Below are 15163 nucleotides of genomic sequence, written 5' to 3'. Positions count from 1 at the left end.
ATGGTTCGAAGGATGAAAAACTGAATTTCTGGAATGAAACTCTCTGCTTGTTCCAGGATACCACGAAACTTACCATTAGGTGAAAAACTCTTATATCGTAGATGGAATCTGAACTTCAGTCTTTCAACCAAGGGACGTGTCACAATGCCCTTGCAAAAGTGCTATAGAGACATTGCACCATGAAATTAACTGGACCAGAAAATCTAGGTAATTTCTTTAGAAGCTATGAGGAAGTTTTACACCTGGATTCATTTCAACTGACAATGCCTTATGAATCTTGAATTTAGATGTATGCCACAACTTTATGTGCTAATGATAATTTGATTCATGATCCTTGTTCTCTTATGAGAGACTATGGGGGGGGGGGGGGGGGGGGGGGAACCAAGTTCTGATAAACACCCAGAACAAAAATGATATTAAAGCAAGTGATATAACCACAGAAAAAAACATATCTTAAAACACTTTAACCCCTATGTCTTATCAAATTGTAATAGTTTGTTCTTTTTCTTTTAGGATATATACAAAGACAAGTCAATTCCTACATGGTGATTATCACAACCTTGTTTATGCAGTAGCAAACAAATTAAATCTGAAAAAACCAAATTTTAGTCAAGTTTTCGGTTTTTGTTTCAGATCACAATTTTGGTTTTGGTTTTAGTTCACTAATTTGGTTGAGTGCTGCATGTTTTAACCATCTCTACCATGCTTATTAATAGTGTAAACAAGCTGACATTCATAGTGTTTGTATAGCTATAAAATGGATACATCTCCAAGAAAACGTTCAAAAATATGTACTATTTCTCAGTACATACATCCATGACTGAAAGACAATTGCCAGTGAGTGTTGGTTTCGGTACTGTTAATGTGATTTTAAAGAGGTTTAGGGAGACGGGTACCCTTTTCTAATGACAGAAAAGGAAACTGTGGGCAAAAAAGAAAAACCACTTACTCAAGATCGTTTACTAATTAGGGAAAGCAAAATGAATCCAAGATTATCTGCTGTAGACTTAAATAGAGACTTGGCAACCAGTGGGATTAATGTTTCTGACATGACAGTCCATTGATGATTGTTGGAAACAGAAGACTGCCCACAAACCAAAAAAGAAACAACTGTTGATGAAGGCTATGCAGAAAAAGAGGCCACAGTGGACAAAAGCATCCAAAGATTGGACTGTAGAGAAGCAGAGGAAAGTCACATTCTCAGTTGAGAGCTATTTCTTTGTCCAAAGAGAGTGAGTACCCTATGTTTGCAAATTAGCAGCTGAGAAGACTTCCCCCACCTACCTTCAACAAGCTCCTAAACACCTAGCTAAAAAGTGTTTTCAGGTTGTTTTACATATGATCAGAAAGACAAACAACCCATCCCCCCAACAGGATTTCACTCCATGCCACACTTCAAAAAAATTCCTCAAAAATCAGATCCAATTGCTTCAGTGGCCAGATAACTCTCCTGACATTAACCCAATAGAAAATTTGGGTCAGAGTGAAAAAGAGACTTGGAAAATCAAATTGAGATACAAAGGATAACTTAATACAATCCATTATAAAAATACGGTTTCGAGATGCAGAAATAAGAAAAACGTGTATTATTAGGTACAGTTGGAGTTTAATTTTTTTACTTATTTTCTTGCGAATTTTTTTTCTTTAAAATGCAAGTGTTCGGATTAATTTGTTCGTTACTGTGTGTGTGTATTAGATGCATGTTTCAAAATTACTGCACTGTAAGAATGTGATCTATGTTACACATAAATGATTTAATTTTAACTAGAAAAACTGAACTGTGCAAAAATTCTATTAATTTCAAGCAGAGATCAGTAGTAACAATTTTATCTTCTAGCTATAATATAACTGACTTACCATGGTCAGCTGTAATGTTATTAATATTTGATTTCTACCGCTAACCCTTCTCCTTAACCTCAAAACTGGCTTAGGTGGATGAAATATACAAAAACCATCTTAGGATTTTTCAAAGATCAAAACACGAGCGAGCAGTATTTTGCCCTTTGTCATGAAAGTAGTCTACTGTTATCTTAATAGCGACTAGAGCCTTTAGTGGATTACAGAGCATTTGAGTCCATGTGACTTAAAAACTGACTAAACAAAAGTATGGATAAACTTCGATAAGCAAGTAAAAAATAAATATCAGGAAGGTGGCAAAGAGAAACCTCTAGAGAGTCAGGGACTTCACCTTTTCTTGAATTTATTCCAGGTATCTGCATTCACCACATGAAAAAGCAATCCATCCAATCATGCACTTGTATGAGAGAAAAAAAATCTGCCTCTCACCTGTATCTTAGTTAAATATTCATTCTCAACTTCCATGGATGTTACTAACCCTCTCCACGACCATCCAAAAAATAAAAAATTCCATATACTGGTATCCTGTATTCAGAAGTCTCAATCATTTCATATCATCAAGTTTGCTCCTGTTTGATAGTATCTGCAGCCCAAAAATTCTCAATTCCACAATCTTAATATCATCTTTAACACTCTCCTTTGCCTTATTTCCACTGTATCTGCATCACCTCAAAAACGAGGAGACCAGATCTGTACACAATGGTCCAAATGAGGTATCAATGCCTTGTAAAGAGGCACTCATATGTCAAAAGTTTGCAGTTATACTCTGAGTTATACTTGCAATCTTTGCTATATGATCCTGAACTTAAACTGCCTATCAACAAAAACTTCTAGATCACTAGCCTGATCAATTTCTTCTAGCTCCTTTTAAGATTTAATGAGATAAATACAGCACATATAATTAACATTTAATCACTCCTATATTTTATCTCAGTCATTGAGACACAGTCAGGAAAACAATATTAAAATTGCAAAAACACACACAAATTTGAACAACACAATACCTAGTCTAGTCATAAATACTGTTACAACTTGAGCAGCGCATAAACCATTAATCAATCAGTAAATCATTTACAGCTTTTAGTACATACAAACCACATGTATAATGTGCATATAGTAGCACGAACAACATCCTACGGAAATGCTGCTACTGCTCACTCCAAATCCACCTTCAGCCTGACAATGCTGGGGTGTCATTTCTTGTAGGCTACTCTCTCAAGCTCTGACCACAATTTGAAGTTAATGAATTCAAGTTCTAGACAGCCAATCAGATGGTGATATGTGGTCAGGCACATTTGCCTCCAACTACTGGTGTGTTGGGGCTGAGTCCTGTTGGAAAGTCCACTGCCTACTGTGAAACAAGGTGTTGTCAGGGCTGTACCACAGGTTCTAGCACAGTGTCTTGATACACTGTCCATAACCAAGGTAGCCATACCACATTGCCTTTGATTGGGGGTAGTGATCATGTGGTCATAATCTTGGAGGTGACTATGCAAGTGGTAATTTGTATTTTTTTTGTGGTGAAGCATAGTAGTTTTTTTTTTCTATTTGATTCTGTGCAAAACACCCAAGGTTGTCTCTGTTCCAGGTGTTTACAAAGTTCATTGTTCCTGCAACTTATATTATGGTCAAACTGGGAGATCTGCAAACATCCATCTAGAAGAACATAAAAAATACATCTGTTGCAACAAGTGTGTCAGTCAGGGAGTGCTGACCATGCCTCAGATATCTTGCACATAAACAAATGGATAATAACTACTATGCTTCACCACAACAAATGCAAATTTACAAGTTTTTTTTTTTTTATTTATTTTTATTCCACATGTTTAGTCATCTCCAAGATTATGATTGCATGATCGCCACCCCACCTCCAATCAAAGGCAATGTGGCATGGCTATATTGGTTATGGATAAATCCCTTGATGCTATTACTAGATCCAACACTTGTAAACTCTGGATCCCTTCCATTACATGCTGCTTTAGACAATTCTCTTTTAATAGTTGCATAAATTTCATTTTCTCCTGCACAGTTGAAGTCCTTATAATAATTACTTGCTAGGTGTTGAGTTAAAGTAGTACCAAAGATGGCATACACATCTCACTTGCCTCAAGCCTGCACGCATCAATTGCCCTAGCTGAACACTTTCTCTAGACATCTAATTTCAGATCCATTCAAGTGCAAGCCAGTCATATAGTCCATCAAATTCAGTCATTAATCTACATAATGCACATATTCTCTCTACACAAACCTATGCATATAATGTAGATTCATTACGTGCTTTCGATTATGAATTCAAATAATGAGGAGGAGCATTCTACAATCAGTATACACTCGATCTAGTCTGAGAATAATGTATAGTTATTCATGAGTATATAACAAATTTCATAGAAATATTTAGTTTTAATTATATGAACTGCATAATAATTAAAATGCAATGATCCATTCATTTTTATAAATGAGAAAAACAAAAGGACTTCACATTTTTTTTAATGATGTTGAACAATGACCTTGAAAATTTGCATTACTTACCAATTATGAGCAACTTAAAGAATAAACAATTCAATTATCTCATCATAACTTGCAACCTTATAGACCCTCCTTCTCTATAGATCTCAGTCATTTTTAATCATAGTTTGTCATGGAATTTATTAAGTTTACAATGTGATCATCTTAATTTGGGTGATGTCCTCTTCTTTTTTTCTACCACTTCATTCTACAGAATGGTTTCTCAATGTATTCTTTTTCAGATAATGTATCCAAATATTTCATGAATCAGCCTGTTTTTTTTTTTTTTTTATCTTTAGCTGATTAATGATGCTTTTATTTATTTTTTTTTTTCCTGTCCACATAACCAAGCATTCTTCACCACAATAGTCCAAAACGTATCCTTTTCTTGTTTTTGTGAGAGATTCCGATCTACACAACAAAGAAAATCTAAAGAATAATGCCAATTTAATTTTTATATACTTCCTAATATGATTCTTCTTTTAATATCCTCCTTTCTTAATGATTTTTACTACCATAAATGGATTAGTACAATGAATGCAAGTTGAGTAATTATTATGGGGTGACTTCAACTTCAGAAACACAGACTGGAAGGAGGAAATATCACATGGCAGGAAGGTAATGGAATTTATATACACTTACTGGGAGGATTACTTGAGGTAGAATGTGTCAGAGTGAACTCACAAAAGTGTTAGATCTTGTTATAGGATCAGAAAACTGTCCATAACTAAGGTGGCTACACTGCCTCTGATTGGGGGAAGTAGCAAAACATGTGGAAATCCAATTAAGAAGGGGGTATAAGCAGAACTACAAGGCAGGCAATTATGATATACTTAGGAGGCAGCTTGAACCATGGCATAAAGATCTGCAAGAAGGATGTTCACAGTGCATGGGGAAAAGTCAAGAGGTATCTGAAGGAAGCAATATCACACTCTATACCTAAGGTCAGGAGGGTAAATTAGATAGGAGTTAGATGGGTGAGTAGTATTTGTAGATGAAGTTTAGAGGGCATGTTGCTAAAATAGCCAGAATAGCTCACATGATTAAAAAATGTGAAGGTTATATAAGGAGAAAGGTGACCAGCATGGAAGGCAAAATCAAATCATGAGAAGAAATTAACCAAACTGGTGAAAAGAAATCCCAAGGAGTTTTTTCATTATGTGGCAAGTAGGGGGAAGAACTTTAACAAGTGCAGATGATAGAGAGGTAACAGAAGCAGACAAAATTGTTAAGCTAATGAATCATCATTTTGCAAGGGTATATCATCAAAGTGAAGATACTGTTATGACAGAGGCAACAAAGACTTGGGTGAGAACAGAGTTTTCAGAATTGAAGGTATTAATTATATTGCACAATCTGAATGCAAATACAGCTGTGGAATTGGATGGAATATTGGCTTGCATCTTACAAGAATGTACAGGAGAACTGCACATGCCTTTATTAGGCTGTTTAAGTCTCAGCTCTGGGAAAGTCCCAGGAGAGTGGAAGGAGGGAAAAATAATTCCTTTGCATAAAGGAAGGATCTAAGTCTGTGGTAGCAAATTATAGACCAATCAGTATATTAGTATCAGGTGTGGTGGTCATGGTAAAAGTTGGTCAAAGAGAATTCAATAATGGGTGGATAAGGATACGATACTCTATGAAGGATAGCATGGCTTTATGAAGTGTTGGTCATGCCTGAGTAATCTACTAACTTTTAGAGTGACAACTGAGTTGCCACTCTAAAGAGAATGGCTACATGATAACACTCCGGAATTTTGCAAAGACATTTGACAGGATATCGGATATCACGTGGAACTCTGATATGCAAACTGGAACAAATGGAGATGGAGAGGAAACTAGTGAATAATGGGCAGATACCAAAAAGTAGTATATGGACGAGCAGAATCCAGAAGGCGGGTGACTAGTGACATGCTGCAAGGCTCTGTGTTTGAACCACTGCTGTTTAATTTGCACATAAACGATATAGGAAATAATTTGAAGTAAGATATTCAGTTGTTTCCTGATGATGCAAAGTAGATAGAGTAATACTTAATCAAAGTGATATAGTAGAGAGCATGAATGATGATTTAAATAGGCTCACAGTATGGGCAAACAATAATAGATGTCAATTTAACTGCTACGGTCGAGTTAACTCGAGCACGGAAAAAAATGATGCCCTCAAGTTGACACCCTTAGCAGATCATGTAAATTTTATAAAACACTATTATTGACATTTTTGTGAGTGAACAAGTGTATATCAAGAATGTATGATGCTGTCTGGACTTCTTACTTGTAAGAATTTTAATTGATTTTATTTATAAATTTTTCGCAAAATTAATTCAGCACATGGGACTTTATATTTTATGTCAATAGAATATAAAGTCAGCAGTTAAAGGGTTAATGTTGAAAAGTATTAAGTTATTTATTTTGGGTTACAAATATTACAAGCTGTATATCACACTGAGGGAACTTTAATCCAGGAAACTGATGAAGCCAGGCATTTGGGGGTAGTAGTAGACAGAGAACTGAAGTTTAGAGGGCATGTTGCTAAAATAGCCAGAGTAGCTCACATGATTATTGGTTATTGAAGAACACACTAACGAGTAGAAATAAGGGAGTTACCATTCCTCTTCACAAAGCATTGATACGACCACACCTGGATTACTGTGCTCATATCTGGTCACCTGGGTTTCTTGGGGATGAGGAAGGATTCAGAGGCAAGTGACAAAGATGGTGGCCGGTCTGTAAGTCTCCCTATGAGGATAGATCGAGTTTGTGGATTGCAAAAGTTGGTTGATAGTTTAAAAAAAAAGGGAGGGGGGGGATATGATAAAAACATTTAAGTTACTAAAAGGCTTTTATAGAATTGATACAGAGGAAATGTTTCAGCACTTGGCTAGAGGGGGGAAAGAACAAGAGGTCATCCCTGGAAGGCATAAGAACTAGATTTTTTCACTTGGAGAGTGTGGTGAATGAATGGAATGGATTGCCTGAGTCAGTCTTGAGTGACTCAGGCACCCCAAGTCAAGACCCTATGATCCCTATGAAGCTCAACGTGGGCGACCCAAACTATCAACACGGTATACACTGTGTTGATAGTTTGGGTCTCCCACGTTGAGCTTCAGGACTCCATGGAGATGCCCATACAATAATAATAATGGAAACAAGTCAAAAACAATTTATAACTTTTGGTTAAAAAAGATAATGATCTGTATTTAAGTTTTGGCTGAATGCATTAAAATAATGATTGTCAAATTATTCGTGCATAACATATTATAAAATCCATTGTCTTAAGCTATTCACGAACCATTGAGGTTCTTTAGCTGTGGACCACAACAGCGACCATCTCTAGGATAAGGTGGTTGGCCCTATGTCTCCTGATGTTTTCTATGTCTGTATATATATGCACATGTTCACGGAGCTGGTCTGCATGTCCTGGGACAAAAAAAACCCAAGTTTCTGGGTGAAAAAACTCCCTACCTCCATATGAGACCGAATAACTCACATTTAGTTGAAAGAGACTAGATAAAGGTTCCTCACCTTGGACAGGAATCAAACCCAGGTCTTTCCAACCAAAGGGTTTTGTCTATACCAACTGAGCTATGGAGGTTCATTATAAAATCTATTAAGGCAAAAAATATAATAATAATATTGACATCAGTTAGGTAAATTACATTAGGTGATTTACAGCTTTCATAGCTCAGTCAGTTTTGACAATGCCATTTGGATGGAAAAGACCTGGGTTCAAGTTCCATCTAGGATGCAAAGAACCTTCATCACAACTGATGATTCAAGAACACATGCAATATATAGAGGCTACAGGAATAAGAACTGACCACCCTATTCAATTAGATCTGGTTTCAAAAGTCTGTATGGTATGGTATGGGTCTGTACAAGCAAGCATAAAACAGGAAGGTATATTAAATGCAACACGAGAAAGAAAGCAAATCACATTTTAAAGAGCAGATTTTTATATCTCCATTTTTTGGAATGGTTATTCTTCAGAGGTGCAAAAATTTTGGCAAAAAGTAGTCAATTTAGGAAGAGTCAGCATAAATTACTTTGCAAGTAATAAGAATAATATAAGTAATAATAAAACTTCAAATTACCTGAATTACACAACATTTTGGCTAGTAGTTTTGACACGATACAACCTCTTTTTCTCATCTTACTCTGTTTACTGTAAGGTAAATAAGGAACTACTCCAACTATCTTGCATGCACTTGATGTTTTGCAAGCATATGCCATAATGAGCAATTCCATAATATTGTTGTTGACTTCTCTAAAGGAGACAAAACAAAAACAACATGCACTCTTATGTACACACAATTACAATTCATATTAAGAATTAAAAAAAGAGCAATATACCAAATAAAATATATTTTTCAAGTTAATGCAGAAATTAATTATTTTTAGAAATTGACTAAAAACAAACCAATGAAATATATGAACTATTGCAAACTTAAATATAATAATGTGAATAACTTTTTATTACTGCACTTCCAGAGTTGATCTTTATCACTTGCCTCTGGATCCTCTCCACAACTTCATCAGCATGGAATCTGGAGTACAGATGTGGCTTCATTAAAGCCTTATATAGGGAAACAATAACAAAGCTACACACTAACCTGCTTGTTAGTGAGTACTTCAACAACCATGTAATCTGATGTGCTGCTTGGGTTACCTTCGCAATAGGCATCTAAACTTAAACATGTTCACAATCACAACCAAATATTCCTGGCTTCAGTTTCTTGTAGTTCAGTTCCATCAACATAGTATACAGCTTCTGATCTCTTCCCAAAGTGCACGCTATAATTTAAGATAAATGGCTGCTGGTTTAACTTGACCATGTTAAACCAGCAGCCATTTATCTTTGTCCATTCTGTTAGTCTATTTAAGTCTTCCTGCAGGATACATGCATCATCTTCATTTACCATCACTCTACCTAGTTTAGCATTGTCAGCAAACAACTGAATATTTCCTGTAACACTGATATATAAATTAAACAAAAGAGAACTAGCCCAGTGGTATACCACTAGTCACTTGCCCTTCTCCTGAACTCAACCTCTCCATAAACCATTCTTTGATATCTGTCCGTCAGCCACCCTCTAATTCTCATTCAAATTCCAATTTATACAATAGTTCTATGTGGAATCTTGACAAATGTTTTTGCAAAGTCTTGCAATATCACTGAGTAGCCATTTCCTTTATGCAACCCCACTGTCACTTTATCATAAAAAAGTAAGCAAATTACTAAGGCAAGACCACAAAACCATATTGCCCCTTATAATTGTCATATTCCTATATATCTAGTTCTGAATTCTTTCACCAATACCTTAACTACAACTCCTGAAATCTGATTGACATATAATTTGTTACTTCTGCTTAGAGCAGAAGTAACAAATTTTCCTTTATGCAATGGGACTATTTTGCCCTCTTTCTACTCCATTGGCACTTTCCAGCTGAGGCTTAAATTAAACAGAAGAGCTGAAAACTCCCTTATACATTCTTGTAACACATGGGCCAATATTCCATCTAATCCCATGGCTGTGTTCCTTCACAAAACCTGCAATATTTTAAGCACCCCTATTCTCCTGTAAATCAATGTCATATCTGGCACTGCAATGTCAACATCTGGAATATCCCCCCCCCCCACCCGATGTAAAATGCTCACTCAGTAACTCAACTATTTAGTTTGAGTATCTTCCCACCACAGCACTTTTTAAACTAATCTTTTTATAATTATTCTTCCTTTTATTTGCCAGATAGTAAAAGAACTCCTTACAGTTTGTTTTGACCTTATCAGCTAGATTTCTGTCATAATTAGGTTTGACCTTCTGGCCATATCAGTCACCCTTCTTGCCTGTGCCTTATACTTCTGGGCATGGTGATCACCTTTTTCTTTATAATCCCACCACAACCTTTTCTTTGTGTGCAACTCCTGTTTAATGAAACTATTCATCCATGAAACTCCTACCTGATTTATCCTTCTGACATTAGGTATACGTTCAGATACTGCTTTATTCCAACACTCCTTTGACCACTTCCCATGCACCAAAAATGTATCTTTCCCCTTCAAATTCTTATGCATTGCTCTGCTGAAAGATGTCTCCTCAACTGGTCATAATCGTCTGCTTTGTAGTTCCACATATATCCTTTCTTAATAGAAAATTCTGCATGGCTGGAAATCTTCCAGGTACAACACTACATGATCCAAGCAGAGGAAGTATGGCTAGAATAATTAGTCTCAAGTTCTCTGATGTAACGATCAGCACTCTTGAACTTCGTGTCTACTCCATTACATGTTGCCTCAGATAATTAACTCTCAGCAGCTGTGTAAATTCCATTTCCTTTCATGCCTGTAACTATTCCTCCTCCCAATCTACAGGATGATGATATTATTATTATTATTATTGTTCCGGGCAACTCCAAGGAGTCGACAGACTCATCGAGGGAGGCCCTAACATCATGTCAAAAACAACTATTCGACATTCACACAGTATCTATCATACCTTGCCTTGAACTCATTCACGGTCGTAGCACCCACAACAGACTCTGGAAGCTTATTCCACTCATTCACTACTCTCCAAGTAAAAAACCTAGCTCTAACACCCTTGTCAACCATGCTCTTGCCCAGCTTCCATTCATGGCCCCTAGTCCTCACACCACCAGTCATATTTTCAAAAATATTTTCTGGATCAATCTTATAGAAACCCTTCAGTAATTTGAATGTCTCAATCATATCACCACTCCTTCACCTATTGACCAATTTCTGCAACCCACAAATCTTCAACCTATTCTCATAAGGTTCATTCCACAGACCTGCTATCATCTTGGTCACTCGTCTCTGGATCCTCTCCACTTCCTCCCCATCATGAAGAAACACTGGTGCCCATAACTGGGCACAGTAGTCCAGATGGGGTCTTATCAAGGCTCAATACAGAGGAACAACAACTTGTTTGTCTCTGCATGTTAAAGTATTTTTCAGAAGCCAAGTGATTTGGTGAGCTGTTTTAGTCACTTTTGCAATGTGCCCCCCCCCCCCCCAAACTTCAATTCCCTATCCACCAACACTCCCAAATCCCTGGCCTCATCAATCTCCTGGAGTACGGTTCCACCAATGCGATATACTGCTGCTATTCTTTTCACCCCAAAGTGCATAACCTTACACTTTGGCACATTAAATTGACATCCATTTTTCCTAGCCCAGTCCTCCAAACTATCCAAATCATCCTGTAAAATTTTGACATCCTGTGTACTCATAATTGCAATACCCAACTTTGCATCATCAGCAAACAAGTGAACACTTCCTCTCAAATCCTTTCCTATATCATTGATGAACAAATTGAAAAGCAGTGGTCCAAGAACAGAGCCCTGTAGCACTCCACTAGCCACAAGCCATCTTTTAGACTCCACTCCTGAATAAACCACTCTCTGGTATCTCTCCTTCAACCACCCTCCTATCCATCTCACCAACCCTATATCTATCCCCATCTGCTCCAGTTTACTGATTAGGGTTCTATGTGGTATCCTATCAAAAGCCTTGGCAAGGTCCAGTAGTATTACTGTAAACCGATTACCACTATCTAGTTCAGCCGTCACTGTGTTATAAAACGTGAGCAAGTTACTGAGGCATGATCTACCCTTCACAAAACCATGTTGTCCCCCATACAATATCCCATTTTCATCTATCCAATCCTGTATTCTTTTCTTGACTAATTTCTCTAAGACCTTGACAATGAGTCGTGATATGCTAATCAGTCGGTAATTTGCAACAGCCGTCTTGGAACCACCTTTATGCAGTGGAACTATTTTCCCCTCTTTCCACCCCCTCGTGACTAACCCAGACCCGAGACTCAAATTAAACAAAATGGTCAAGGATACTGACAATTCTTTAGCTGCTTCTCGTACAACACGAGCTGGTATACCATCCAATCCCACAGATGTATTGACATTGAGGTTATGCAATAGACTACTCACCTCCACTTCATTCACCACAATTCCCGTATAATCTACTGGTACATTCGTTTCTGCAATGTCACCACCTGGATGATATATTCTTGCAAAGTGCTCACTCAGTAACTCAACTATATCAACTGATTCAGTTACCTCAGTACCATCGGCATTCTTTAAAATCATTCTGCCATGTACATTTTTCCTTTTACTTGCTACATACCTAAAAAACTGTTTAGGATTCTCTTTAGCCTGCATGGCCAATGTTCTTTAGTAATCCGTTTTTGCTTTTCTTACCACACTCATTACCCTTCTGGCCTGGCTTTATACCGTTCGTGTGTGCCTGCCAGTCACCTTTCTCCTTAAATTCCCTCCATAGTTGTTTCTTTTTTTACAGCTCAAGCTTAATGGTGTTATTCATCCATTTAACCCCTAGTTGATTTATTATTCGGACTCTAGGTATACAGTCAGCCATTCCTTCATGCAAACACTTCTTAACTACCTCCCATGCACTATCGACTTCTAGTCCTTGCAGTTGTACATGCCATGGCACTGAACCAATCAAACTCCTAAGCTTGTCATACTTTCCAGCCCGATAATTCCACATGTACCCTGTCTTAATTGAAAATTCTACACCTTTAGCCACCTCCCAAGTCAAGACCCTATGATCACTCTCACCGATTGGTGGCAATGTGGTCATATTTGTTACAGCCAAATCCTCAGATGTAATTACTAGGTCAAGCACTCTCTGACCCCTAGTATTTTCCATTACATGCTGTCGCAGATAGTTATCCCTTAATAACCACATAAAATCCAATTCCTTCCTTCCGTGTGTCCTCTCCTCACTCCAATCAATGCGACCATAGTTGAAATCTCCCATAATAATCACCCTCCTTCCACTCATTTCTTCTATATGCTATTTGCTTGTGCATTCTTTCACCACCATCTTTTCCATCACCTAGTCTATAGCAGCACCCAATTGTATATTTAGTTCTGCTAGCCACAATCTCACACCAAATGGCCTCAAATGTGCTATTTTCTCTATCCTGCAATTCAACTTCTATTCTCCTTGGCTGCAGCTCATCAGCTATCATCAACAATACTCCTCCCCCCATTTTATTCTCCCTGTCATTCCTGAACACACTATACCCATCACATTCAATCCCACTAGCTATATCATCTACAGTCAGCCATGTTTCACTAATACCAATAACCTGTGGTCTGGAAGTGCCAACTATGGCCAAAAACTCTTCCTTCTTGTTCCTAATACTCCTAGCACTAGTGTACATGAATTTAAGACCCCCCCCCATTAGCCCCAACCCTACCTTGATGCCTTATATTAACTATCCCACTCTGATTTGTTGTCCTTATTTGCTTGGGCATATTATATTCATATTCATTCTTACATTCAACTGCTTCCCTAAGGACTGTATATCTACCCCCCCCAATTAATAAATCTAGTTTCTCTGAATTTGCACATCCACCACATTCAGCAACACTTTCTCAAGTCTTCTTACGCCGTAACCATTCAAATGCAAGCCATCCATCTTATATAGATCCTTTTGCCCATCGATCTCACTCCACACGTCCACAAATTCCACACCACTTGTCATACATAACCCACGCATAAAGTCATTCGCAATTATGGCCCTCCTTTTAAACATTTCACTGTCATACCATGGCAAAAGACTAATGATTCTAACTCTCTCACTCTTTTTTCTTTTGCTACCTCAAACAATTCATTCAGGTCTTCTATCATTTCCATTTTGTCTCCTTTCAAATCATTCGTACCTACCACAACAATCATTTCTTCCACCCTTTCCTTTTGCTCTCTAATAGACTCAGTTACATGCTTTATGGTCGCACCAGGTTGGTACGATTTTGTCAAATCCTCTACTATCACACCTCGTACTAACGAGTCTCCATACAACACTCTATCCTTCATTTTGTTCATGTTCACACTCATACGTCTATTTTTCCTGTTATACTTTTTATTATTGGCTGGTTCATTCAGTCGACTTTTGCTCATATGCTCTAGCTGCTGTTTTGCCCTTTGTATCGCACCATTCAACAACGTGATCTCACTCATTGCGTCTATCTCATCTTTTTTATTCTCAGTAAAACCATTAATACTATCCTTCACACCCTCACAATACTCTGGTACAACCTCGCCGTTTCTTGTCATATCCCTATTTTCTTCATTCTGAAGTTTGACAAAAATATCACACTCACGATCCGAAATACTCTTCAATTTCTCATTCTCCCTACCTTTTCTACACACATTCACTCCTTTATTATCATCTAACCACACTCTGACCGCACTCCGCAAAGCGTACATTTCGCAGCTAGTACACTGAATCATCTCTTTTATACTACCGTTCTTTGATAAAGATGGCGAACCATCATTACTGGCCGCCATTTTCCTTCGTACTGGAGCCATACTTACTTGCAACGTATTTTATCAAATTATAAATTATAACACACCAAAAACACACAAAAAGATGCAAGGCAAACAAAACTACGCAATATTAAATAAATTTATCAACGATAACTGAAAATAATACTTATCTTATCCGGAGCTTTCACGAACACTACACACTACGAATCCCTCTAGCGGCAACAGCCCCAATAAAATATGTTATAAAGACACACAAAATACTCTAAAAACACGAAAATCGTTCTAATAAACTATAAAACCAATTTTCTAAGGAAAAACACACACAAAAAATACCAAAAATCACCAATTTTACACGAGCGCTAAATTACACCGACCACTCACCATATAACCTCAAACCCCAATCTGATAATTAAAGTTCACATTTCGAAAGGCTGTAACTGGGTAACTAACTCAGCGGAATGATTCAAC

General features: G+C 37.3%; 1 protein-coding gene across 2 annotated transcripts in view; it reads right to left on the bottom strand.

Annotated features, from left to right (window-relative positions):
• The window catches only part of LOC150097300 (phosphoribosyl pyrophosphate synthase-associated protein 2-like), a 112456-nt gene that overhangs the window by 55695 nt on the left and 41598 nt on the right, over nucleotides 1-15163 (bottom strand). For both annotated transcript variants that reach the window (XM_090406777.1, XM_090406775.1), the window contains exon 4: nucleotides 8454-8626. In XM_090406777.1, the coding sequence (XP_090262903.1) occupies nucleotides 8454-8626 (173 nt within the window). The remainder of the gene's footprint in view (nucleotides 1-8453; nucleotides 8627-15163) is intronic.

This window comes from Typopeltis vanoorti, chromosome 17, assembly GCF_054136105.1.
Source record: "Typopeltis vanoorti isolate ZY-2024b chromosome 17, IOZ_Tvanoo_1.0, whole genome shotgun sequence".
Taxonomy (NCBI): Eukaryota; Metazoa; Arthropoda; class Arachnida; order Uropygi; family Thelyphonidae; genus Typopeltis; species Typopeltis vanoorti.
This window is presented reverse-complemented; position numbering and strand designations above follow the sequence as displayed.